The 27,169-nt window shown below is 34.6% G+C and overlaps 4 protein-coding genes across 16 annotated transcripts; 1 reads left to right on the top strand and 3 right to left on the bottom strand.

The window, feature by feature from the left end:
- Positions 1–1,108: 1,108 nt before the first annotated feature.
- On the bottom strand, positions 1,109–6,241 carry LOC129316238 (uncharacterized). 11 transcript variants are annotated; one of them, XM_054960567.1, is made up of 8 exons: positions 5,906–6,241; positions 5,495–5,538; positions 5,177–5,297; positions 5,026–5,098; positions 4,020–4,350; positions 2,809–3,846; positions 1,881–2,030; positions 1,109–1,786 (listed from the first exon to the last, which is right to left on the bottom strand). In XM_054960567.1, exons 2-8 carry the CDS (start codon positions 5,519–5,521, stop codon positions 1,352–1,354), a joined length of 2,175 nt encoding a protein of 724 aa, XP_054816542.1. In that variant the 5' UTR covers positions 5,522–5,538; positions 5,906–6,241; the 3' UTR covers positions 1,109–1,351. The 11 variants fall into 11 exon arrangements, with proteins under 11 accessions (XP_054816542.1, XP_054816548.1, XP_054816535.1 ...); XM_054960573.1 differs by having other exon boundaries at positions 5,991–6,241; XM_054960560.1 differs by having other exon boundaries at positions 5,495–6,241.
- A 3,688-nt stretch (positions 6,242–9,929) lies between these two features.
- LOC129293434 (uncharacterized) lies at positions 9,930–12,022 on the top strand. Of its 3 annotated transcripts, none has more exons than XM_054931408.1 (5): positions 9,930–10,068; positions 10,517–10,806; positions 10,898–11,001; positions 11,136–11,299; positions 11,509–12,022. In XM_054931408.1, the coding sequence occupies exons 2-5, from the start codon at positions 10,685–10,687 to the stop codon at positions 11,692–11,694; spliced, it is 576 nt and encodes a 191-aa protein (XP_054787383.1). In that variant the 5' UTR covers positions 9,930–10,068; positions 10,517–10,684; the 3' UTR covers positions 11,695–12,022. The 3 variants fall into 3 exon arrangements, with proteins under 3 accessions (XP_054787383.1, XP_054787401.1, XP_054787392.1); XM_054931426.1 differs by having other exon boundaries at positions 11,136–11,310; XM_054931417.1 differs by having other exon boundaries at positions 9,980–10,068; positions 10,514–10,806.
- Positions 12,023–14,804: 2,782 nt separating this feature from the next.
- On the bottom strand, positions 14,805–15,712 carry LOC129291921 (uncharacterized). The gene is made up of 2 exons (XM_054929448.1): positions 15,554–15,712; positions 14,805–15,375 (listed from the first exon to the last, which is right to left on the bottom strand). The coding sequence occupies exons 1-2, from the start codon at positions 15,623–15,625 to the stop codon at positions 14,980–14,982; spliced, it is 468 nt and encodes a 155-aa protein (XP_054785423.1). The 5' UTR covers positions 15,626–15,712; the 3' UTR covers positions 14,805–14,979.
- Positions 15,713–19,829: 4,117 nt separating this feature from the next.
- LOC129320445 (uncharacterized) lies at positions 19,830–25,928 on the bottom strand. Its single transcript, XM_054965908.1, has 6 exons — positions 25,430–25,928; positions 24,859–24,932; positions 21,955–22,104; positions 21,363–21,648; positions 20,717–20,950; positions 19,830–20,561 (listed from the first exon to the last, which is right to left on the bottom strand). Exons 1-6 carry the CDS (start codon positions 25,583–25,585, stop codon positions 20,211–20,213), a joined length of 1,251 nt encoding a protein of 416 aa, XP_054821883.1. The 5' UTR covers positions 25,586–25,928; the 3' UTR covers positions 19,830–20,210.
- Between the last annotated feature and the right edge of the window lie 1,241 nt (positions 25,929–27,169).

Raw genomic sequence — 27,169 nt, 5'->3', positions numbered from 1 at the left:
TGTTCCATTTTGCGCCTAAATTTAGGTGATTATATATCATTTTATAAAAATATAAAAAAATTTATGGTAGAATCAAATAATTAAGAAGAAGCTCTAACTTAAATTAAAGTTTTTTTATAAAAAAAAAAAAGAGGAAACTTAAACAAACTGACTACTAGTATTAGCAGCAACATCCAAAGCTCTACGATCTAACTCAATAAGATGTGCAACATGGGTCGATGGTGTCCACACCACTTCAAGCTCTGCCACTTGACCTCGAGCTTCATTTGCTATTGCGTCCGCCACTCGATTAGCATCGCGGTCACACAACACCACTTCTACACCCATGCCTATGCCCGACCAAGTAACGCTTGAACTTCATGCATGAAATCCGCATCCCAGTTGATGACTGATTCCGTAACATAGACAGCCTCTACCACGTCCCTACAATCACACTCGACGATCACCATCCGCATGTCCCATTCCTATGCCAACTTGAGCTTCTGTCATGAACGCTGATCCAGCTCTGAGCCTGGCCGAAAAACCACGTAAAAACTCACCATGATGGTCGCGCACAAGGCCCTCACAAGCACAGCTGCCTGATGACATGCATCTACGTCCATCACCATTGATTTTCACCGCCCCATAGATAAGTAACACCCAAAGTAAATTAAATTCTTTGTCAGTTAACTCATAATTTACAAGATACCTCAAACTTGAATCAATTTGACGTCATATTTGTTAACCCTTTTCAAATTTTCAAGCTTAAATGATAATAATAATAATAATAAAAAGAAGACCCTCGTAGTGTTTCATAATTCCAAAAGCAAACCATGATCCCAACTGAAAATCACCCGTCCAAAAGGAATAATGACGACCGAAGAAACTACAGAATGATTAATAAATGATTGGCAAATTGAATTTCCACCTCACAGGATTAGAAAATGAAGAATGATGGTTAAGCCTTAAAAAATTGAATTAATGATAATTAAATCTTATCAAAATTTTCATGAACATTCAATCATTTATAAACAAAAATTTCTGTAACAATGATAGAGTTACATTTAATACTTAAATACTTATTTTTGATTAAAACTCTTGAATTATCTGACTCTATTTAAAAAAAAAATTCAGGAAACCTAACTGTCATTAATTAAAAGTTCTGGCACTTCACTGTTATTGTCTCTCAAGAAAACCCTATCAATAACCAGATACAAGATCCTTCCACCTATAACAAATGCTCATCAAAATTGAAATAAAAAATTTGGATAGTTAAAAGGTCTGATTAGGATCCTTTGTTTGCGCCCATGGAAGTAGGAAAGGGTCAAAAGTATATTGCGTATAATCGTCAAAAATGGGGTTGAGAGGATAATCAACACTCAATTCGAACAGCACCACTCTGCGACTTAATGAACTTGGGCTTCCTCACCACTTGTTCCAAACACTGTATGACGTCTCCAACCTGGAAATCGCGCCAGTCACTTATTACAAGCCCACACTCACTTCCCTTCTTCACAGTCTCTACGTCCTGCGTTTCTCTTCTCAGGGACGCACAGTTACCTTCAAACATCACTTCCCCGCTCCTCAGAAGCCTCATGATTCCTGATTTTGTCACACAACCGTCGGTGACCCGACAGCCGGCTATCTTCACATCAGGCCCCTTGGACTTGCTCCTCCCTTTAAGCTCAAATATGCTCAGCACCTCTGCCTCCCCGGCTACCTGGGTTTCAAACGTCCCTGGGGCCTTCTCTATTATCAAATTCCCCATCTCCTCCAAGAGGTGGTAAATCACACGGTGCAGCACTATCTACACCAATTCCACTACACAAATCAGAACTTCCTGGTTCCGGAACATGACACGCCAACCATGATATAATTAAATGTAAGCACAAGCTTTTTACCTTTATATTGGCACGGCCTGCTGCCTGAGTGACAGGACTAGGTGGACTCTTCACATTGAACCCAACTATGCATGCACCGCAAGCCTGTGCTAGGTCCACATCAGATTGAGAAATAGGCCCTACACCAACATGGACAACGTTCACGAAAACCTAATAATGAATGCGAAAAATGTTAAGCAACATAGGGTGAATATTAGAAAAGCACCACTGCAAATTAAATGTGTGCAAGATTTCTGACACGCTGAATGTCATGAAAGTCACCAAACAGACAACACACCGCAGCAACACAGAATATTAAGGGATTCCCAACTTCACAAGACATGAGGGTTATGATCAACCAGCAATGATGACAAGCTTGAGGTTTCTAGACAAGCATATAAATTTCAATGTGTCATTCTCATCAAGTCATGATATTACTGGTATTTGCATGATCGCATCTATTACAATCTTCTCAAATGATTGATGGTTTCTAGTAATCAGGTCACCAATCCACCAGAAGTTGAAGCAGTTAGGGTGCAAGGCTGGCTTTCACCGGACAAGCTCACCTTACTTAAGCAGACTAGAATATTATACACTAGACATTATTACGAGATTTCCTTTCTACTCCCTATTCTCTCTCCCCCTCCAGCACCTCTCCCCACAAAGATCGCTCCCTTCCCTTTGTCTTACATCAGATGTCCATGAAACAGCAACCAGTTTCTAATTCACATGAGACCCCACAAGTCAAAGCATTACGCACGTGATAAAAGGCTTCCAATTCAATGGCAATCATGAAAGTTACAAACTGGGGGTATTCATTTGCAGCAAAATAAATTATTTCTATCACTACTTTCGCAAGTGGGGTTTAATGTGTGCGAGGAAGAGTATGCACTTATGAATGTGCGCACAGAAAAGATCACAATATTGCTATGAAGATCTTTTAACATACCTGAGAACTATTTAAAGTTCTCAATGCATCTGTAACAGCTTGGACAGTTCCCTGAACATCAGCTTTCACTACTATTGGCAATTCAACCCTCTGAGGACCATCCTCAGATGACTCCATAGAATCTGTCTTTTCCTGGACCATTTTCTTAAGCCTATCCTCCTCATATTTCCTTTTCCTGCCAGCACTAAGCAATCGTGCTCGCTCTTCTGAATGAACAACAATAACATCATCACCAGCCATGGGAGTCCCCCGAAGCCCTTCAATCTCAACAGGCATAGCAGGTGTTGCTCTGTCAGTCAACTTACCTGTCACTTCTCTAATAGCCCTTATTTTGCCCCATTCTGAGCCTATAACCACATGCTGACCACAAACTAGAGTCCCTGCCTTCACAATAGCAGTAGCTAATGGACCTCGTCCTTTATCAAGTCTAGCTTCCACCACATAAGCTTGAGCAGGGCCATCAATTCGAGCCTTCAGATCCATCATTTCAGCCTGAAGGAGCAAAGCTTCCTCTAAGTTATCCAGTCCAGTTTTCATAATTGCAGAAACTTCAACCACCTGAACATCCCCACCCATCTCTTCCAGCAACAAGCCCTCTGATGCAAGCTGAAGCTTTACTCTTTCAGGATTTGCTCCTGGTTTATCACATTTATTTATTGCAACTACTACTGGTACATTAGCTGCTTTCGCGTGGGATATAGCTTCAAGTGTCTGAGGCATCACACCATCATCTGCAGCAACCACAAGCACTACCACATCTGTGACTGCAGCACCTCTTGCCCGCATTGCACTAAATGCAGCATGACCAGGTGTGTCCAGAAATGTGATTGATGCTCCAGATGGCATGGCCACCACAAAGGCACCTAGATGCTGAGTTATGCCCCCAGCCTCCTTGGCTGCTACTGATGTTTGACGCAAAGCATCAAGAAGGGAGGTTTTACCATGGTCAACGTGACCCATCACTGTTACAACTGCAGGCCGTGGTAAAATCTCTGTACCTTCAGTAGAATGTAGCCTCTTAACATTGACACCAACTTCCTGCAGGAGCAATAAACTGTAAAGAAGAAAAAGACAGCAGCAAAACAAGCAATACATCACATAAAGGATGAGCATTAGGAGCAATAACCAACAATGAAAACAAGGGGTAAGAGGAGAGATGGTTTCTAACATTCAAAACTTATACATTATTGATGAATAAGAAGGGGAAATACCATCGCAACAAGCTCTGCAATATCAACACTGAGAGGCTCAAACTCTGATTCAACTTTTTCCCCAATATTTACCAGAATATCTTGCAGAGAAGATACTGACTTTCCAGTACGCTTTGCCAGCTCAACAATAGTCATGCCTTCAAATATTTCAATTGTTTTATCAGGAACGGATTTGGTAGATTTGACCACATTCTGAGGAACATAAGGAGCTTCAACAGGGGGTTGCTGTTTACTGTCCCTTCTCACACGCTTCTCCTTCTTTGGAGACTTCAAACCAAATAACTCATCATTTCTTCTTGCCCAGAGTTCTGGATTAGCACGGAACCACCTACTGATATAAAAGAATCCCATTGTTTGTATATAATATTTTACTTTTCATCTAAGATTCTAAGCAACTAATTCCGGGCAAGTCAAGTAGTAATACAAATATAGAACCTTCCAATTTTTCAAATAGTTAAGCTTGAACTAATGCTTATTCCTTCCTCCAAGTAGTCTAAGTACAATCAAAACTAGGATCAAGATGGGTAACAAAACATTTTACCACCTATGGTTTTGTCCAAGCACTGACAAAGTGACGCCACAAATGAAGATTTCCTTGACTTAGAGACTTCCCCAAATTTTATATGAATATCATCACAAAATAGTACCAGTGTATCACATACTCATCAGCCCAACCCTTCACCAACACTGAAAGGATAGTTTTAATAAGAGCTAGACCCTTTAGTCATGCACTTCAGAAGCCATTTTCATTTCTAGAGAAGAAATAAGAGCAAATAGAAGCAACCCCAGGAAGACACTAACCATGAGTACATAAAGGGTTAAAAGCAATTAGGGGCCCTTGTAATTCAATGTATAGATCCCATTAATCTGGCATGCATCATATAAGGAAGTCGCTCCCTTCAATCCAACACATCCATGGACAGAGACCCCACTGTGGGAATAATACAACAGGATACTAATGAAACTTGATGATAAACAAGGATGAAGGTAAAAAATGATATCTCACCTATATCGTATTCCATGTTCTTTTGTTCCATTGCAAAAACCAGCTGCTCCTGCAGATGAGCGGTTGATAAAATCTGCTCATAACATTGAAATAATTTGAGTTACAGCATGTAAGTGAGGAAAAGAAGATGTGCATAAAAGATATCAATTACCAGTTAAGCATCCTGCTGATGCATAAGCAGATTTTGCTGCAAAGGTAGATGAAGAGCATGACCTTGCAACATGCCTAGATGGCACTAAAGCCAGAGCTCTGGCAAAGTTCATATATAGTCTCTGCATTTGAGTGATAATTAGGACACTATCAATGATTGGAAAATTTAGTCATGATATATCACAGTATATCCTCTATCTTTTCGTGTCAACCAACCTCCCGCTAAAAATCAACCTCACTCAAAAAAAAAAAAAAAAATGGAAGAAAAATGCTAACGCGTCAGCTTGGAACCAAAATTATGAGGATAATGGCATCTCACCTTTCTTCCAAGCTCTCTCCACGCCATTCATATGTATACAGACCCTGTAAAATTTGGGGAACTATAAATTATAAACAACATAATAGACGAAGAAAATGATGCAACTTGTCGACAGCTGACAAATGGTGATTTTTTTTTTTTTAACATCCGTAAGCACTCAACAATTACTGTGGAGTGCATAACAATAGTTTATAGTAAGAACGGAAGATAAGTCTCGGCCGTCGCCATAGAAAAGCAGCACACAAAGAAGTCGTGATGACGGCCAAAAAAATGCCCAGTTAAATAAACAGCATAAAAGAGGGAAGGATGAACATTCAACACCCGTAGTGAAGCGGCAATCATCCCCATTACAATGTGGGACTTGTGATCCCAAAGCTATTATTTCCTATTCATAAAGGGGGGGGATACCACCTGAAGCAAGAACTTGGGTGGGGGTGGAGCACTCTGCAAACAAATAGAAGAAAGAACAAAATCGACGAAGTAAAGGTAAACCAACCCAAGCCAAATAGTTTCGCCGGAAAATGAAAAACGTGAATTCACTCTTCTGGAAGCAAAGAAGCCAGAGAAAACTTGGCAACGTCTTCAAATCTTTGTTGATTTAGAAAACCTGAAAGAAAGGCAGAGAGCGGCAACAGAATGAGGGAGGAGGAATGCAGTAGGCCTGCGTCCTTGGACGCCACCGTGCTGGGATAAGACTGCCTGAGACTCCGGCTTAGGGCAATGTCGGGGGAGGTGGAAGTCTAGAAACTTTCGATGTTTCCCGAAATTATTTATATATTGTTTTAGAAAATGAAAAATCATTTTAAAAGAACTTATATAAAAATTAAAAAAAAAAACCAGAGATTATTTTACACGTTGTTTCTTCAAAAAGATATAATTCATTATGTTGTGGTATCTACATTTTTATTTATATTCTTTTTCATTTGTCTATGATATCTTATTATTTTCATGGTCTAATAACTTATCTAAATAAATAGAAATTTTTTTTCTATTAAATTTATTACACAGTGAATATTTTTTAACGAATAAAGTTACTTGAATTACTTAAAGATGTCATAAACTTTAAAAATCATTAATTAATAAATGAAAAAATAATAATTAATGATGCTTGAAAAAAATTTATATGAATCGATAATCATTTATTTTTAAAACTTAAATAAATATTTATTAATTTAAATTAATTTTTTATTAATAAATATTTATTTAAATTTTAATAATAAATTATTTTAAATTGATAACAATTTATTTAAATTATTTTTTATTTAAATTTTGATAATAATTAATTTTTAATTGATATAAACTTCTTACAATTCTTTATTTTATTATTATTTTTTCATAATAAATTAATCTTTAATTGTGACAAGATGCAGAATAATTTGAATTTTCAATCGTCCAGAAAAAATAATAATAATTTAGACTTTACATGAGGGGTGATTTATTTAAAATTGACAAATAAATAATTTTTTATAATTTTAAAATTTTATATATAGAGATTTATTCTATACAAATTTTAAAAAAAACAAACATTAGTTTATATTTTAAAATTACAAAAAAAGTAATTGTTAATTGGTTATTTTTATATTTTATGATATTTTATTAAATTTGATTTTATAAAAATAATAAATTATTTAACAAATTTAAAATTTCATAATATTTTTTTGTGTCTATCTTTTTAAAACATTATTTCCCATCTGTCTTATCACGTTATTTTAGTAACTACTTTAAAATAATTAAAATTATACTTTTTGTTTAGATTGTGATATGTTTTAAGTTTAAACAAACATCATCAAAATTTATAAAATATATTTTTTAAAAAAATATAAAACAAATGGATAACAATGTGTTTAAGAGTTTAAAATTGGATAAAAATAAACAATCATTAATAAAATGAAATGAAATGGATTGGGACGAAGTGTAATAAAATAAAATTTTTTAATTTTTTAGTAATTTTATGATGGGAAGGAGCAATTTTATATGACTATTATTTAAAAGTGATTGTAAAATGAATTAAAAAATTTCTCTTCTAATATTACCTGCATGAGTAAACAAAACAATATGAAAAAGAAATAGCAAATAAAAAAAATAGAGTACTTAGAAAACTAAAAAAAATACTTTATCCGTTAAAAAATATAAGATATTTTTTGAGGAGTCAAATATTTAAAAATATAAAATATTTTTAATTTTTTGAGATGTAATTATTATTTTTTTTTCAAAAATACTCCTGCTGATGAATAATTTTATATTTATTGTAAGTTATTTAATAGAAATAAATATAAAAAATTAAGATTAGTTTGAAAGTAAGTAATTATTTTATTGAGGAGTGATATTTAATTAAAATTTTTTTTTATTTTTTAATAAAGTGAATATATATTATATATATATATAAAGAGGGACAACACAGCTGATTGGGAGCTGGAGCCTTTTTTTTTTTTTTTTTTTGGCTGAAGTCGAGAATGGAAGGGTAATTGCCACATATATAGCAATCTGGTGATAAAAGGGCGTCTTGAGGCAATTGTAAAAGCTGAAAAGCAAATTCAAACAAAAGAAAAATAAATATTAAAAAGAAAAAACAATAGCTGCCCGACATTCAACCAGAGGAAAAAATGCAGAAAACTAAGCAAAGAACAACGAAAATAATTAAGTGAGATGTTTTTTTACAGGGTTAGAGTCTAGAGATAATTTTATAAATAAAATAATTATTTTATATCACTTTATTCTTGACCCTCTAATTTGAAGAGCATGAAACATTAGGTGTTGGATAGTAAGTGATAGTTTTAGAGGTCTATTTATTCTTTACCATTTCACTCCTCTTAAAGAAAAAACTTTCAAACAATGGCCTAGGTATTTTAGCTATCCTACTCTATTTTATTCTCTCTTAAAAAAATCTCTCAAACATAACCAAACTCTCTACACATTAAATTATTTTTATAAAAAATTTTATTATTAAAAAGGTTATATTTTCTTTTTATATAACAGGTATGAGTTTTTTTATTTTTACCACATTCTAAATGAACAATCTTAGTGGATGTTTTACAGTGATCTTGATTCAAAATAAGGGGGCAAATTATCCCTTTAGCCCAAAATAGCCAAGTTCAACGAGTCTGAACAGAATACAATAAGTAATTCTCTGCATGCTTGCTTTCAAAACATCAGTTATTTCTTCTTGCTAATCTTATGGTTTCATTTTTTAGCTCAGGATCAGAGTATGCTGTTAAATTTAAAAAGCACAAGATATTTATAAATCATCCACCAATGAAATTTTTACACTAACAATTAAATTTAAACACACAACATTATATATTATGGTTTAAATGCTTTTCGGTTGAACTAACTTTTGCCATTGGTCATGATTTCGTTTCAACTATACTCGCTTTTACACGAGTGTGCCTGGGTCAGAGCCTCCAAGCCCAAAAGAAGACATGCGACAATTTTGCATTTTCATGACAAGGTGTTCGATACTTAATAGGCTTTCGGCTATTCATTATGCTCAAACGAAGCATCACTTTTTACCTAAAAAAACAATCTCACCGAATCTTGAAACCTTGTAAAAAAATTAAGGTTTCAAACATATCGTCCCATCAATACATTACTATCACTATAAGGTCTCCTCATGGGGGTCTGGATTAATTTAAGGCTGATAATGAACTCCAAATACCGGATGGTTTATATTAGAAAATAATTAAGCAAAATTAACTATAACAAAAAAAAAATTCAATCATTGGTAGATAGGAAAATCCTCTGCGAAGCCAGTCATAGAAAGAAGATATGGCTAAATTATAGTGGTGGATAGTATTCCATGTGTGCTGTGAATGGACAAATTATACCTACAATTAATGGCCGTTCCTATCAAATTAATAAAGAAATAAGCATGCATTTATTTGCAGTTAAAGATCTCAACCACGTACGTTCCACCGTTAAGCAAATGATTGGCTTGGCTTGTCATTTTATCACGCACGTCAATCATTGCACATGCATCCAATATTCCCTTCATCACCAACTAGTTTGGACTGTCAAATTCAACTGACTATGTAAACAAAAACAAATTGTGATCTCTGGAGTGGGAACGTGCTTGATTTCAGCCGAACGTGAAAAGTAGAAGTATGAAGTAATCATTTTTACGCGTGTGAAGGAACATTAGAACCAGATTCTTTTATATAGCCATATCTTTGACTCCTTCTCCGCAACACCTTACCGAGATTTAGTTTCCTTTCTTCTCTTTCACTTGGACCTCAATGCCGGAAATGGGTTTTCATTGTTTTGCTGAGAGACGCGTGAGGCGTGGCTATGACAGGCTAAACAGTCCTGATCAGAAGATGCCAAGGTCCACAACCACGAGGCGCTGGAGCAAGTCTTTGAAGGGAAGATTAAGAGGCGTTCGGCTGTTCAAGTCTAAGAAGGTTTCTGTGAAGGCCATTTCTGCAGTTTTGATGTCAAGCAGAATTGTGAGAATGTACACAGACATTGTGAACCGATTGAACCTGGAAAGCGTACATCCCGCCATCGTATTCCCAACCCAATGGGGTCTTCCTGTTTTATCTCATCCCTCTGTAACTTGCAGAAAGAGTGCCATCCCTGTAAGCAGAAAAGTGACCTGCTATTACTAGCATTATATTCTTTTGCTCTTTTCTTTTCCACATGTAAACTTCTTGTTAGGATGTCAAGTGTTTCGTGGACTGTATTCTTTCTCCCCTCGCTTATTGTAGCCATTCCCTAAAGCTTCTCTGCCACATTGAGCTGTGCTATCACTTGCTGTCGTGGTTCTAGCTTTAAGAAGAGATGTAATAGCCTACATTGCTGCCTTAAATTTCAAACTTCAAATGAGTGAAAAGATTATTGCTTCATTTTAATTGAATCTTGACTCGTGATTTGAATGAATAAACAAGGATCTTCAATATACAGTAAAAATCAAGGAAAAGTTGAGATTATCGTTGATAACTTGATTGCTATGATTTCATCATTTTCTGAATGCAAATCATTAAATAGTGACGTGGAGTATAACTTTGATTCTTGTTCTGTTAGCAGCGCGGTGAATTCATTATTTCTGAGTGAGAAAAAGGAGCTGGGATGAGATCATATGTTGTTAAATGCTTGTGGAGATTTACATTGCAGGTAAGAAACAACAAACTGCGAGTAAACTAGTTTAGGATTGCAGAACAAGTTACATCACAAACTGAAACTGGCTCAAAGACTATGCACGACCTTAACGGGGGCTACCTTAGAGAGAATTCGGTATTGAAGAAAACCACTGAAGGTGCCTTTAGAGGCAAACCCAGTAATGATCAGGACATAAGTATGCTTGAGATCGACATGAGGTACAACTAAACAGCCTCCTCTTTTATCTCTTGCTTGAGCATTCTGTTTCCTGAGAATCTTATCCATCCACTTATATCTCGGTGGTTTTAGGTTCTTTTCACAAAATTCTGGCTCCTCCTTTATAGTAGAAAGCTTGGTCCTCAGTATCCCCCCATATCTCTGGTTGAATCAGATGGCAGACCTTTCCTTCTCGTGTAAGGCACAGAACCTAAAATTTTCCCACATGCCTTCCTCATTTGTTCTCTTCTTGTGGAAGCTACTCTATTATCATATGCACATTAAAACAACTAGGCCTTATTGACCTTCTTCCTGTTGTGACATGTGCAAGGCACGATCTCTTTAAATGCTGAAAATGGAGGAAGAGGGCGTAGGATCCAGGAAATTGCTTTGGTTCGGAGCTTTGGAGTAGTTGGACAGCTATCAGCTTTTTTAGAAAGGGACCGCAAAAAAGCAGTTCGTGGGCAATCCTTTACAGCGACGCTTCAATTACGAGTTAAGTTATAGTAAGTGCCAACAAAGCCAGCATTCATTACAAGTCTTGCATGGGATTAAAGCCCTGTTTCTTGTACGCTTTCTCGTAGTGTGCGTAACAAATCATGATTAGTTTCCCTTTTTTTATGTCCATGACTTCATGTTCGATGTTCCGATCACAAATTAGCAAAATACAAATTCATGAATTGTACTGGATAGTAAATTCGCAGGGTGCCTGGTTGTCGTTTTCCTTCGAACCTGTCTATCAGCGACGCAGGACAAAAGAGGTCTACTTGCTTCGACATCCCATCAGATTGGGTTACTTGTGTAGTTGTGTTCCATTTAACTCGTTGCTGCAGATTCAAATGTTGATTCACCATTCAGATAAACGATGGGGAATATGGTTGCAAAATTAAATTAAATTGAACCACCTCCCTGGAAGTGGAAACAAGCCGTCTTCTCAGTTCGCCCCTTCTCTCGTATAGTTTGGGACTCCGGGTGTGGAAAGACTTCATAAATCGCGTGCTTCTTCATTTTGAATGACACTGGCGCTATAATTCCAAGGCAAAAGAAATTGTAACATTTCCCGGCATCCTGTGGCTCTTTGAAAATTTCCTACACCCAACCTTTTTTTTTTTTTTTTTTCAAATGTTGATTTATCGTGGTATAAGGTTTTGTGACTAGCATAGATACTCATCCCAAAAAATTAACATATTATGTGAAAGAGTCCTTTAACTTATAAATCTCACACCATTTGTGAAGTTTTTCAATGTAAAACTTGTGACGGGTTCATATACGCAACTCGGTGTTTGTGCTTTTTGTGAGATCAATCCTTGGGTGATCTCCAGTTAAGCCTGGACGTAAGTTACCTTTTGCAACTTGGTATTAACCAACTTAAGCACTAGGTTGGGTTTCAGCTTTGTTCACTGGTGAACTGAATCATCTTTGAAAAATATCGGCATCTGATGTCTTTCATTATATAATTATTACGATTTTTTAAAGATGTCATTAATTAGATGTGCAACTAATGCCTAACGAAGAGAATATAAAGAAAATGGATCAGGCTCATTTGTTTCTTTTTATAATATATTTTGTTCGAAATTTTAATGGTTTATAAAATACCATATGTCCGGGTAAAAAATAAAATAAAATAAAATACCATATGTATGTATTCCTGTTCAATTATTTCTCCTTAATCCCTAATAATTGATTTTATCCTTGATTTTTTTTTCTTGTCGACCTCTTAATTTTCGGAAGCAAGTTAAAAAAAAAAAATCTAGACGTGACTAATTTTATTAGCCTCCCAAATTTTGACAACAAGGTATTATATTTATGAACGAATGAATTAAGTTGCAGAGAGGGAGCCTTTTTCGTTTGATGATGAGGGGAGCGTCATTTTTCCGGACAAAAACCTGAATTATGTTGTCCCCTTTTTCATATATAAGTAAATTTCAGTCAACTAACTATTTAAGAAAATGAGTTAATTTTAATATCTAACGGTTAGTTTCAAACTAAGACCTCCTTGTAATTAACTAACTACGTGAAATTTTACGTAAAAAAACAAGGAGGAATCAAGATGAAATAAATTGCGTTTTTCCGTGGCATATACGTTGCCGTTGTTGATTGCTGCAATGATAGATGACTTTATGGATATATGTTAGCCAGGGTCAGATCGAGTAATGTCCAAGAGTTCGCAGATATAGCTGCTAAAGCTTATTCCTTTCACATGCCAGTACCCAACCTCTCCACGATAACTCACCAGCTTCTTCCAGAAACTTTGCTTGCTTCCTATCATCAATTACGGATAAACTCATGAGCTGTACATACAAAACATGAGTATCTTTCACAACGCCATCCATCAATTCATTTTTAATACGTACATAGCAGCTTATTTAAACTGCTTTAATACAGGAGAGATCAAATTAAAGCTAAAGATTATTTCTGCGGCAGGGGCCGCGTATTGTGAGGATCTTGTCTTTTGCACGCATTCCATTTCTTAACCACGTTTCGATGTCAACGTTTCAAAGATTGACTTCAAGTTCAAGCCAGTATTTCCTGTTAAGCAAGTTAACAATAATTAAAGAAGTGTGTGCATTTTTTTTTATGGCGTGGACCTGCCTGTGTGATGGAAGATGCGTTTTTTAAAGGCGTTTCGTGTTAGATTGCGTAGATTGCCAAGGGAAAAAACAATTGACCAGTGATTCATAGCTGACCAAGATTAATTTAATCTATTAAATAAACTTCACATCTTACTACGGGATGCTACTTTGAGTTGCAGAAAGAAGCACGCATTCTTAAATAATTAAATGAATTTAAGCTCTGCCTAGTGGGTAAAAAAGTAGTCGGAGATGAGTGCTGAGTCAGTGATAGCAATTACTCATTCCATTTTAAATTATAAAATATTTTTAAAAAATATTTAATATTTTAAAATATAAGAGACTTTAATAAAAATAACGTTTCTTTAATAATAATTTTTTAATATTATTATTTTTATATATTTTCTCTCTTCAATATTTTTTATCAATGAAATATTAAATGAAGAATATTTTTAAAAGTTTATATTTTTATTTTGAAAAAATAATAAAGTGTATTTAATAAACTTTATTGATATGTAATATTTTGTTTAAAAAATTTTTATAATTTGGGATGGAGGAGTAGATTGCTAGGGATTAGTAATTAAGTAATCAAGTTAGATTTTTTTAAAAACAACAGAAAAAAAAAAGAGAGAAAGCAATCCCTATAAATTTATCATATTTTATTTTTAAATTTTTAAATTTGTTTAATATTTTTAATTTTTATAATTTTAAAAAGATTGAGTGATATTTATTTTTTAAATTATGAAAAAATATAATTTTTTAAAATTTAAAATAAATAGATTATGGGTTTAAAAATTTTAAAACAAAAGATTATGGTTTACCTAATCACACACATGAGTAGAAACAAAGCACTGCTACTATTCACAATAGTACACATTAGTAGGCCAAGGAAGGAAAAGTGTTAAAGCTTATAAGTGCCGGCGTTTTCCTATCGTATTCATTCAATGCATAGGGAAAAGATAGTCTTTGTTCTTGTTTTCAAAACGTTGAAATGGAGTGAGATTTTTATTTTATTTTTACCTTTTCGGGCTTCGTTCCCACCCATGAGAATCCCAACCTTTGACTCGTAAAATCGTTTTAAGTTCCATGACTATTAACACGCCGCCCCCAAGAAGACCTCTCTTTTTGCAGTTTGAATACATGAAAATCACCACTTGGTACTATGTCCACAGAAAATGGCTCTATTCACTAGTAGTACACAACAACTTGGGATTTTTAACGATGAATCTTCCTGTTCTCTACAGTTCTCCCCTCCGGAACATCGTTTCTCAGTGATTCAGATGAAGCTAATCAACCCGAGAAAAGGGGTCAAGATTGATATGGGATCCAAGTACTGCATTGATCCTGACCTCATCCCGACGCCGGAGAAAAGGCCAGATCAGAGAGAAAAGAATACGCGAACAAGGAAATAATTAAAAGAACCAAACAAATAATAATAATAATAATAATAATAATAATAATAACATAACTAGTCCGTTTACGACCGATGAACAACAGTTTATCAAGATTGGGATCTGATCAATAGCGAATCAATGTACACGCGAAAGAAAAAGTACTAGTAATTATGAGAGAGGAAGTGTTAAACTCTAATGAGTACAGGTCTAGCTACCAGAAGCAGGAAGAGTCGTTTCTGCGGTTCTGGGCATGAAGGAGGCGGAAGAACCTTCTCCTCCGGTAATAGAAACTGCACTTGAGCCTTAAACACACCAACCGTCTGAGTCTAAGAGCAGATCGAAGCTTGAGCCACACGACTTTCTTGGCACGCACGAACGACCTCTTGATTCTCTCTGGAATACTCTGCTTTCGAGAGAACTGATAGCTTCTCAGGAAGAGCTGCCTCTTTTCCGCTAGTGTATAATAATAGTTGTGGTGCAGCTCAGGGTAATAATATCCAAAAGACTCGCTTCTGAATATCGGGTTCGCACCCATCGCTTCTTGATTCTTACTGTTACTGTTCTTTAGCAGAATCATGGTGGCACCACCCAGAGACGGAAACGGTGCCTGGGAAGAAAAATGTATACAGCAGAAAGAAATAGAGAATTACGAGGTCCTTGTTAGAGTACAGGAGGAGGAGGCGGAGGCATTAAATAGAGGAGGAAGCGAGGGTTGCTTGGGAAGATAAACTTGGGGAAGAGAACGGATCGGGGGATGAACTATCAAGTGTAAAATTTCCAAGCACCTGAATTTGCGTTGCTTTGCTTTGTTTGCACTTTGCGCCGTGCGCCGCCGCAGAAACTGAAGGCGACGACATTCCCTTCTTCCCCTTCTTCTCTTATAAATTGTTGTACTTGGGCGTTATTTTAGGACTCTCGCGCGTGGATGGTCAGATAAGTACTTTTACGTATTTGGTTTTTTGGTCAGAAATTCATGCTCGGATTTGTCGACAGAATTCAGACTAGTATGATTTTTTAGCTGTTGGCGTAGGAAAATGCGCGCTGTAATTTTAATATTTCATATTAATTTATTCTATGAAACTATTTTATGTTTTTATCAATCAATGGCTTGAAATTTCAGGAGAAAGATATGTTTAAAAATTTACTCCTTTTATTAAAAAATATAAAAAAATTAAATATTTAAAAATATAAAATATTTTTAATTTTTTAAGTTATAATTATTATTTTTTTTAAAGTGTCCTATTGAAAATTAACTTTATATTTATTATAGTGTGTTTAATAAAAATAAATATAAAAAAATAATATTAATTTAAAAATAATTAATTACTTTTTAAAGTGAGATTTAATTAAAAATATTTATATTTTTTAATAGATGGAGTTAAATTTAGGAGAGTGTTAAAGATTTTACTGCTAGATTTAAAAAAGTACATAGAATTAGGTTTCTTTATATTAAATTTAATAATAATTAAATATTTTTCGTAGAGGCTATGCTTTCAAGATAATTGTAATTTTTTTCATATTTTCAATTAAAAATGTTTAAATTTTAGGTCTTATATGTGACTTTTTTCTAAGATTTTAATTTGTAATATTTGAGGATTAAAAATAATCAGTAAGCGAGGATGAAAGCTTCACAATATATATATATATATATGTATGTATGTATGTATGAATGTATATGTGGATTCATTTTTATATTTCATTTCATAATTTATTTTAGGACAAATCAAATTCATTTTATTTCTTGAAAAACGCATCATAAATGACGTCAGTTTTCTTTCTGGTTAACCGAGGCGGAACACGAGATTGTTTGAAATTATTTTTATTTTTTTATTTTAAAAATTAATATTTTATAAAACACGTTTTAAAAATAAAAATAAAAAAAATATATTTTTTATTCTCTCTTATTTTTTAAAAAAATAATTACAAAACATCTAAAATTTATTTTTATTTTTTTATTCTTTAAAATAATATTTTATTTTTTTATCAAAATACTTTTTAAAAATATATTACTGAATAAATTTTTTTATTCTCTTATTTTAAAAAGTAAAAAATTATTTTTAAAATAAATTTTTAAACAGACCCACACTTGTTTCCACTGGGACTGCTGAAGGGTTATTATTATTATTTTTTTTTACATTTTTTGATAAAAGGGACTGCTCAAGGATTATTTGATAAGGGTGAATATTAAATCAGGGCCGTCCTCATCTCGCAGGTCCTGAGGCCCCGACACTGTGGGGGGCAAAAGGTATGTCAAACATGGCCTGCAACGTGCACCAATAAATGGTTAGTTACACGGGCACTCAATGACAGCGTCATTTAACAAAATCCAATAAATGGCAACAGTATACAACATGCTTGATGACGACCATGAGAATGACTCATGAGATAAACACAAAAATTAATCAATTATATATTAAGGGTTTTTGTGTACTGCAAGTATCGAACAAGTTAAGCTTCATAAGCAATTGTGGATGAGGAGGAAGTTGTGTGGAACTTGTTCAAAGAGTTAGATAAGCAGCTTGAACCCAGCTTTTTCAGGATTCTTCAGTTTCTTACCCATCAAGATATGTGATTTCTCGGACTGGTGCATCCAACTCTTAAGTGCAAAGTATAAAATTCATGCTTGGGTCTGAATTTTTTGGTCTTTCTTCCGAATTCAGAAAGCACCCTTTCGTTTGGCTAATTAATCTAGTACGCTGCATGCCTCACCAGATGTAGACTAAGACGGAGAAATCAGAAAACAAATCCTCTCAATGTGGAAATAGATTATAACGTGTACTATGAAGACAATAAAATAATAGGATGTACCAAATCTTGGTGGAAATGGCTGTGGTCACTTAAGTGTAAGGTCATGATTTCTTGTACGTGTGAATACAAAAAATATCTTTTTAAAAAGGCTATTTTAATTAGATTTAGCAATACTTAAATCTGATCTAGTCATATAATTGTGTGTATGTGCAAGAATAATAGGACGTCAGTCACTTCATAGATCAAATTATAATGTGCAACAGAAATAGCCATTGACTGCTTCGCATTTGTTAGCTGCATCGTGAAATACGGCTCCAGAGTCCAAATTAACCCCTTTTTCTTTTTAAACTTTATCTGCAAGGAAGCGCCAAAACCTCCTCCGCAGGTAGAGACCGACGGTAATTCTAACGTCATTTATTCAATCATGTATTTAAAATTACTCTTCACTCAAACAAATGCTGCAACAAAAGAAATACAAACTAAATGTGAGTATTCGTTATTTAATATATAAATGTGACATTACACAAATGATATTGCCTAAGCTGCCCTGCATGACAAATTTCACATGCTTCCTTCCTTTCTTTTTTTTTAATAAAAGAAGGGGGTGGACGCTTGTACATCGAATTGGATCGGACTTCACATATGTAAGAAATAAAAGTGCCTTTTAAAAAAAAAAATTCACATGAGAAATATCCTTCGTCAAGTGTGTGCGTGCGTGTGAGTAAAAACTAAAAACAGTCTGATAGTTAAAAAAAAATAACTATTATTCATGTTTGATATTTTACAATTATCTTGAATCATTTTGATATGTTTCTATTGAGGTACGGAAAACTGAATCAATCATTAAACCGACTAAGGTTAGGGGTCAAGAGTTTAAGGGTCCAACTTAGAGCGGTCATAATAATATAATACAATTAAAATAAAAACACGTTATTCAAGACTTAATATCTCATACAATAAAATAAGATTAAAAAATATAAGGTAATGTTTAGAATGATAGATTTGAATTTTAATTTTATATTTAAAATCTTGCATTTTAAATATCACATTTAAAATTTATGTATTTAAAATCTTTTATTTAAATAGTTTAAAAAAATTAAATGAAAAAGAGAGAAAAACTAAGATTCAAAATGAAAAATTAAAAATTTAAAATGATAAATTTATTTTTATTTTTTAATCAATAAAAGATACGAGAATCATATGAATATCAACAATAAAAATGTAAAGAAAACAAGACATTTGAAATGAAATTATACAGGAATTATAATTTAAAATAGATTTGAATTTGAGTCAAATTTAAATTCATAAATTTTTGCATTTCCGAATGAAGGATTTAATTTAAATTCAAATTCAAATTCTTATTAATCCAAACACACCATAAAAAAAATTTACAGATTTAAAAAATAACAAAAAAATACATGTTCAATTATTAAGAAGTTGAAACGTGAAACGCGTGTGGGGAAGTAGAGTGATGTATCTTACTCAGTTACTCCTCGTCTTTTGATTGACCGTGGTTTTTAAAATAATAAAAGAATGCCTTATTGACTTGTAACTCTTCTCTCATTTCTTCCGCCAGTGTGGTTATTCTTTCATCATCTTTCATTTCAAATCCGGCTCCATCCATAGGACTTGCTCTAGCATTGGACCGTGGAAGGCAAGCTCCAGCATTGAGAAGCACGATGACACCAGCAAATGGACTGAAGTGAGAAAAGAGAACCAGATTCTGAGGCGACAAGAGCAACCACGAACGAGGATGACAACCCACAGACGAGGGAGCAGCACACTGCTTAAGATGATGACAAAGACTGACCCATGGCAAGCTATGAACAGGAAGATGAAGAAAGGAGTAGCCACGCATAGGATAAGGCATCCTGAGCCAAAACAGTGCCATTTCAGGGAGTTGAGGAAAAATAATCGGCCCGCTCAACCTATATGACGCATAGGGTTGAGCGGATCAATCCATGTTTTTCCCTGATCACCCAGGCTGACTGCTCCACTGGAGAAAAAAACAATGAACCAGACCAAACACGCGTCCAGTTCACCAGTTAAACCGGCCAATCCGGTCTGATTTCACATACCATGGTTTCCACTTACCAAGCACGCATGAGACAGTGCAAATAACCGAACCGTATCTTTTTCCCACGCAACCAGCCAAACGAAGCCAGACTCAAAAGTACTGCCTCAATTGGCCAATTCACGGAAGAGCCTGTCATTCAACATACTATATCTATATATGCCAACGTCCTTTCGTCCCGGCATGTCTAATTTGAAATTCAACAGGAATCAGGAACCCTCAATGTGGATGCAAAAAGATTCAATCAATCAACAAACAATCAAATAATCCTTATTGACTTGCTCTGTTCCTGATATCATGTTTAAAGCAAGATAAAGTTGAGTATCTACAATTTGCACACAGGACAAATTAACTAGTTACATTGTAAAGCTCAAAATCAGGGACATTTACTTGAGCGAGGCCGACTGAGGGCTATCAACTCAATGTACACCAATATAAATGTTGACGTGTGATTTGCTCACATGTATTACCAGAATGCAAAATTAAAATAAAATACAACTCGGCTCATATTTCTTTTCTCCCTATACAAAAGCAATGATTAGAAAACCACCCAATCTTCTCTTCTATATCTACTTACAACATTTTTCCCGACCAAGCGAGCTCTGAATCTACCCCCCGAGTCACTTAGTGCCAGCTTTATCGGCTGCAGGAACCTTTGCAGGGTAACTGGATTCATCCAAATCAATTAGTGTCATGTCATACGGCGTAGGTGTAGAATTTGAAATATCCACAAGCAAGGAAGATTTCATTGTATCAGATACTCGTCCAGAATACGAGGAAGCGCTAGTATTGGAAGAAGAAAGATTTGAGAGCTGTACATCCTCGATCTTGTTTCCGAACATATGCTTATTTCTTCTCACAGTGTCCATCTCTGGGCCAATTGGAACAAAAGTCCGTGACCTATACTTTCTTGTTCCCTCTTCACCTTCACCATGGTTATATAGAACATAATCATGATAAGTCGGTGCAAACTGCCAAAAGTCCAAGTAGTATCAGCGCATCAAGGCAAACAAATTAAGGGACAAATACTTCCAACTGAAATGCTGCTAAGCTAGGCGTTTAGCCTGATGCACAATCATAGTTAGCTATGTCAAAACCCAAGCACAGATATAAAAAAAGGACTCACCTGGTGTACTGTGTCATGGTAAAAGTCATTTATCATTAGCGCATGTGCAATGCTAGCTGTCAGCCCACGGGATTCACCTATATTAGCACCTGCATATTCTTTGTATGGGAATGCATAAAAATGCCCCACAGCAGCGACAAGCATTTCAACACAAATGATAAAATTTTGGAGTTGAGCAGCTTCATCTGCATTCTCAATGAATCCCGACTTGGCAGCAAGAAAAAACAAAACACCCTAATATGTGAACAAAAAAGGTTCAGCCTGCTTCAAACCTCAAGTAAAAACAGTAGAATTTCCAAGCAACGCTGCATTGACAGAGTCCCATCTTGAAGTTCTAATATAGAATGAACAGGATAGCAACATATGCACAGTCCCCACAAGTTATACAGATGAAGCTATAAATAAATTTTTAACAGCGACCTAGAATAAGCCTTATGCGTTTTATTTTATAGTTTCATTATCACTATAAATTCCTTCATTCAGTCTTGGTCTTCTTGGATGTGCCATAAATAGTGGAACTTAAAATGTTTTGACACACAACATCAAATGAGTCATCCTTTTTTTGCTCAGGATCAGCAGAGAGATAGAGTTAAGGATTTTCTTAAAACAAAGGCACCAGGAAAAAAACGGGTCTATAAAAAATTACCTGCCAGTAAGTCAGAAATACAACAGATTTTATGATGATAAACTTTGGGACTGGATTGAATGGCTTAAGCAGATCCTTGCAGGCCACATAAAACAAAACAAGAGCGTAGAGAGCCATTGTGTATGAGATTGTATATATAATTGTGAGGTACAGGTACGATTGCTTTGGGCTGAAATTTCCATCTTTGTATTTCCCCTTTGCATAAAGTACAAGTGTGATGGCAGCTAAGAGTGGCTTCAAAAACACAAACTGCAAACATCCTTGCTTGCATTTCCTTATAAAACGGCTGCAATGACAATTCCAGAAATGACAGATGATCAATAAATATGATGTCATAACCATGCCCGCCTTGTCACAATATTGATATCTGTGTTGGATAATCTCATTAACTCTCTGGAATGTATAGGTTTACATTTTCTAAAAAGCTTATATATATATATATAGATAGATGTGTGCCACATCAACCTAACAAATTACATAAAACAAGATCTTCTCCAGGTAGAATTTGCGAGAGCAATGTTCAAGAAATTAACAAAAAATAATTTTAAACGTACAAGCTTTCAAAAGAAAAATCAGGTCTGTGGAAACCCACCCATCCAGCGGTAGAGGAGGTAAGCAACAAGTCATCAGATACCATGATGGCTTCAGAATCCGGCCACTCAAACTTAGGACCACTGCTCCAGGACCACCAACCCATTCCAGACACAAAGTCAAGAAATTATAAATTACCCAAGCTTCGTAGCTGAAAACAGAAGAACGTAATGAGTGAGCAGAAACTGCACCTAGAATTTGAAGGCATTTTACAACTACAATTTCAGAACAAAAACTATTAGAAATGAAAATTAAAGTTTGCACGGATCTTAGATTAGAGACAAGCTGATGGAGATTTTGGACGAGGAGAGATGACGCTGAATAGGGATAAAATGCAGTGTTTTTTCACTTTTTCCAAATATATGCGTGCATTTCAGGTGCATCAGTACTCAATTTGACTACCCCAATCACCTAATAATTAGAAGAATATTAGTTTTCTCAGAAAAGGATTGTTTGGAGGAAATTATGCAACAAAGAAAAAACCTACACAACCCCCCAACAGGTCCAGATTACCTCAGAAAAACCAATGGACTAACAAGACCGTGACTAAACTCTAGTCCAAGATTTTGGGACACTACCTTGAGTGTAATATCAACAACAACAACAAGCCTTATCCCACTAGATAGGATCGGCTGCATAGATTATATGACGCCATTATGCTCTATCATTTATTAAGTTTTTAGAAATATTATTAATTAAAAAGTCTCGCTCAACAACCTCCAAAAGTGTTCTCTTCGATCTTCCTCTACCTTTTTTGATAGGGCTCAAAGTCATATATTCCACTCTCCTTACAGGTGCCTCCCATGATCTTATTTTCTATCATTTTCTATCGTTTTCTATCATTTGAGACAAGTATTTCTGAGAATCAATTTGGAAGACAAGTATTTTTGAGAATCAATTTGGTTTTATGCCAGGTAGATCAACTACAGAGGCGATTTATCTACTAAGGGGATTAATGGAAAAGTATCGTTGTAAAGATAAAGATCTACACATGGTTTTTATTGATTTGAAAAAAGCTTATGACCGTAAACCAAGAGAAGTGCTTTGAAAAGCGTTGGAAAAAAAGGGAGTACGGATTGCTTATATTAAAGTCATACAAGATATGTATGAGGGGGTAAAAACTAGTATAAGAACACCTAGTGGTCAAACAAAGAATTTTCCTATAAAGATTGGACTACATCAGGGATCATCTCTGAGTCCTTATTTGTTCAACTTGATTTTAAATGTTTTGACGGAACATATTCAAGAGGAAATCCCGAAATGTATGCTCTTCATGGATGATATAGTTCTTATAGCAGAGACAAGAGAAGAGGTTAATTGTAAACTTGAGTTATGGAGGAGGACATTGGAGTCGAAAGGTTTTCGTCTGAGTAGAAGTAAGACAGAATATTTATATTGTAAATTTAGTAAAGGAATATTCGACAATAATTTGGAAGTGAAATTGGGAGATCAAATTATACCTCAAGTGGAAAAGTTTAGATATTTGGGAGCCATTATTCAACATGATGGCGAAATCAGTGGAGATATTTCACATAGAATTCAAGCTGGGTGGTTTAATTGGAGAAAAGCTAAAGGAGTTATTTGTGACCGTAAGGTGTCTAATAAACTTAAAGGAAAGTTTTATCGCACTGCTATCAGACCAGCAATGTTATATAATAGTGAATGCTGGGCTCTAACGGGACAGCAAGAACATAAAGTTGGAGTAGCAGAGATGAGAATGTTACGATGGATGTGCGGACATACACGTAAAGATAAAATTCGAAATGAGCACGTACGCGAAAAGGTGAGGGTGGCACCTATCGAGAAAAAAATGGTAGAAAATCGGTTGAGATGATTTGGGCATGTACAAAGAAGACCAAGGGAGGCACCAGTGAGAAGAGTGGAACATATAACTTTGAGTCCGATTAAGAGAGGTAGAAGAAGGCCTAAGAGAACACTCTTGGAAGTTGTTGAACGCGATCTCTTAATTAATAATATTCCTAAAAGCTTGATAAATGATAGAGCACAATGACGTCTTGCGATCCATGTAGCCGACCCCATCTAGTGAGATAAAGGCTTGTTGTTGTTGTTGTTGTTGTTGTCTCTTCAACAGGTGCCACACCCACTTTTTTCCGGATTCACTTATTTTGAATTTTGTCTTTTAGTGTATATCCACACATCCATCTTAACAATATTATCTCTGCTACTCCAACTTTATGCTTTTACTGTCTCGTCAAAGCCCATCATTCACTACCATGTAAAATTACTGGTCTCATAACAATTTGATAAAACTTTCCTTTAAACTTATCAGGTACCTTACGAGCACAAATAACTCCTTTAACCTTCCTGCAATTAAACCACCCCGCTTGTATCCTATGAGTAATATCTCCATCAATGTCTCCATTTTGTTGAATAATCGTTTCTAAATATCTAAACTTTTCCGCTTGAGGTATGGTCTGATCACTCAATTTCATTTTCAAATTACTATTCACTAACCCTTTATCAAAATTACAATGTAAATATTATGTTTTACTCCTACTCAGGTAAAAATCATTTGACTCCAATATCTTCCTCCATAATTCAAGTTTACAATTTATCTCTTCTCAAGTTTACAATTTATCCAAACCTGGAGTGTAATATCAAACCAATAAATTCAATGTAGCGACTAAAAATGGATGTCTGGATAATATGACGCCAACAACAGCTTCTGAGTCATAGTTGCTCCATGATTTATGTAGACTAATAGTATAAAAGTTGTGTAACCATTCAATTTAACTGTCACCATATATACAAGTCACTCCCAGGTCAAACAAACAAGAACAGAGAAGTAAACGTTCCATCCGCATAACTATAATCATACAACGAAGTATTCAGATATAATTATAGAATACAGATGCAAAGTATAAAGAAATATAGATGAACTTACACTTCCCGAACAGAATTAAAATAGATTGAACTGTCAGGTAGAACAAGGCACAAGAACGACATTAATGCATAAACCTGTCATGGAAAAACAAAATTAGACACGTCAAAATTGAATGAAAAAGACATGTCGCAAAATTCCAGGCAATGTAGCCCCACGGTAATTTTTTTACTGGGCAGTGAGATATGAAAGAAGGAAGTGGATGAGAAGGAGCAATAAACCAAATAAAAGTACCATTGGGAAGCACAAGCACAAGCACAATGCATGCAATAGAAAAGTAATTGTGTTGATTTTAGCATAAAAAGAAAAGATATTGTGCTGAGAAAAGAAATCTGAAAACTACCATCTTCACGCATGACCAAATTTAATGCTCAAGTGAATATAGCTTTCGGTCAGAGAGCTTCAAAAGTGTCCACTTCTGTGTCCTATATAATGGATGACGAACAGGATAAACCCTTGTTCAGGGCTCTAGAAATTCCAGTGAAGGAAACTTGCCCTCCACAGAATTAAGATTATGAATAATGATAATGTTAATGATCAGAGGCAGAGAAATTATTGCCATGGAACCACTCACCGGGACCATAAAAATTATACGAACAATGAAGCGCTGATAAGTAGGTTCCGTGTAATTGAGGAGGTGCTTGTAAATGTGCAAAACGGCCAGAGCAATAGCTCCGCTAGTGCATAAAAAAGCGACGATGCTATAGTAAATTGGAACCAGTTCCCCCATCTTCTAAGAGCAATTAGCAAGTTGTTAACACCACATTTACAGATTCAAACGCAAATTCAGAGCAGGATGACGAGAAACGCCTCGGGAGAAAGTGAAACCCTAAAACCCGATTGGAGATCGATACCCCAAAACCAGAACAAGGAAAGAGAAGGGAAACCACTCAGATCTGTGGATCGTAAGGAAACGTTCGGTGCAGCGAAGCGAATAATGCCAGAAATAGGGAGGAAAACGCTTTACTGGCACCAATAATGGCGGCTGTTGGCCTTGCTGTGTAGGAAATGTGGACTTCTGCCTGATAGGTTATTCCTTCTAGTAAACGAACTAGCCTCATCGGGGCTGGAAAATTCGTAAATTGCATTGCATTGTCATCCCACGTCTCACTTTCAAAGGTGTTTTAAAATTGGGGTAATTTGGTGATTCCATTTTTTTTTGTTTTTTAAAATAAAAAAATTAAAAGTTTATTTAGATAAATATTTTGAAATTAATTTTTTAAATATTTTTTATTTATAAATTTTTAAAAATAAAAAATGGTAACATTTTAAAATTATTTTTATTTTATTTTCACTTTCAAAGTACATTAAATTTGATTATTAAAAATTACAATCATCTTGATTAATGATTATTATAAATCATGACTATTAAACACTAATTATTATTATCAGTTAATTTTTAAATTTAAAATTGTTTTCAAATTAACACAATGAAATAGACTTTTTTTATTGTGTAAATAATTTTAAAAATTATATTGCAAAACAGTTTTTAAAAATAAAAAATAAAACAAAAACCGAACATATCTTTTATTTTTGTTTTTGTTTTTTATTTTCAGTATTTACTTACACATTAAAAAAATTACTTTTAAACCTCCAATTTCAATCTTAACTTGTGCGCGTACATACGTACGCACTGTGCAAAATTTTCATAAATAACCCATTCAGCCTCAAGAATGATACTTGTTAGAATTTTCGCATGATATAGGTCCATGCGCGTGTGTATGCCTAAAACACCACGAGAGGGGATTCATTCTTTTCTACAAAGTAAAATAAACATTGATGTCAAAAATAAAGTTAAGCGAGATCTCTATCATGCTTATTTATGCGAAAGAAATGATAGTTTTGTTTCTTATAAATAAGCTCAGAGCAGTATTTACTTGGCATATTTAGCATCATAATGAGTCTGGTCGCATTTGGGGTTGGCAATGCAGTTAGTAAAAGTTAAGCAAGATCTCTTCACCTTTTTTTGTTAAAAATCTCTTTAGCTTTATAATCAATCATATCTAAAGTTGTATTTGGACGAGGGAATTTAAGTTAAAAATTTAAATTTAAATCTCACATTTAAAATTTATAAATTTTAAATTATTTATTTGGATAGTATAAAAAATTTTAAATTATAATATTAAAATACTTTATTTAGATGTAAAGTAAGATTTTAAATTTTAAATTATATATTTCAATTTAAAAGAAACTTGGACGATGTCGGCAGTTTGTTCCTAGTCAAAGTCAACAATTCGAATAGCTAATTTTCATTGGGACCAAACTGTCAATGTCGACTGGGACTATAACACAGGCGACAAATAAGACTGAATGA

Source organism: Prosopis cineraria, unplaced genomic scaffold (assembly GCF_029017545.1).
Source record: "Prosopis cineraria cultivar Desert tree isolate PC_DT_omini unplaced genomic scaffold, ASM2901754v1 PC1, whole genome shotgun sequence".
NCBI lineage: Eukaryota > Viridiplantae > Streptophyta > Magnoliopsida > Fabales > Fabaceae > Prosopis > Prosopis cineraria.
The sequence above is the reverse complement of the archived record's forward strand: the minus strand, read 5'-3'. Positions and strand labels throughout refer to the sequence as shown.

Bases quoted from the DNA above. Each gene is read 5' to 3' on its own strand.
- LOC129291921 (XM_054929448.1), bottom strand. From the start codon at position 15,625: ATGTCGTCGCCTTCAGTTTCTGCGGCGGCGCACGGCGCAAAGTGCAAA. The intron at 15,376-15,553 runs GTGCTTGGAAAT...TTTTCTTCCCAG, and splicing joins GCAAAGCAACGCAAATTCAG to GCACCGTTTCCGTCTCTGGG.
- LOC129316238 (XM_054960560.1), bottom strand. From the start codon at position 5,521: ATGGCGTGGAGAGAGCTTGGAAGAAAG. The intron at 4,351-5,025 runs GTGAGATATCAT...CTTTTATATCAG, and splicing joins GAACATGGAATACGATATAG to TAGGTGGTTCCGTGCTAATC. The intron at 3,847-4,019 runs GTATTTCCCCTT...TTGCTCCTGCAG, and splicing joins TTGCAGAGCTTGTTGCGATG to GAAGTTGGTGTCAATGTTAA.
- LOC129320445 (XM_054965908.1), bottom strand. From the start codon at position 25,585: ATGGGGGAACTGGTTCCAATTTACTATAGCATCGTCGCTTTTTTATGC. The intron at 24,933-25,429 runs GTGAGTGGTTCC...TTTCCATGACAG, and splicing joins GTATAATTTTTATGGTCCCG to GTTTATGCATTAATGTCGTT. The intron at 20,951-21,362 runs GTAATTTTTTAT...TTCACATATTAG, and splicing joins TATTTCTGACTTACTGGCAG to GGTGTTTTGTTTTTTCTTGC.
- LOC129293434 (XM_054931408.1), top strand. From the start codon at position 10,685: ATGCACGACCTTAACGGGGGCTACCTTAGAGAGAATTCGGTATTGAAG. The intron at 10,807-10,897 runs GTACAACTAAAC...CGGTGGTTTTAG, and splicing joins ATGCTTGAGATCGACATGAG to GTTCTTTTCACAAAATTCTG. The intron at 11,002-11,135 runs GTAAGGCACAGA...GACATGTGCAAG, and splicing joins GGCAGACCTTTCCTTCTCGT to GCACGATCTCTTTAAATGCT.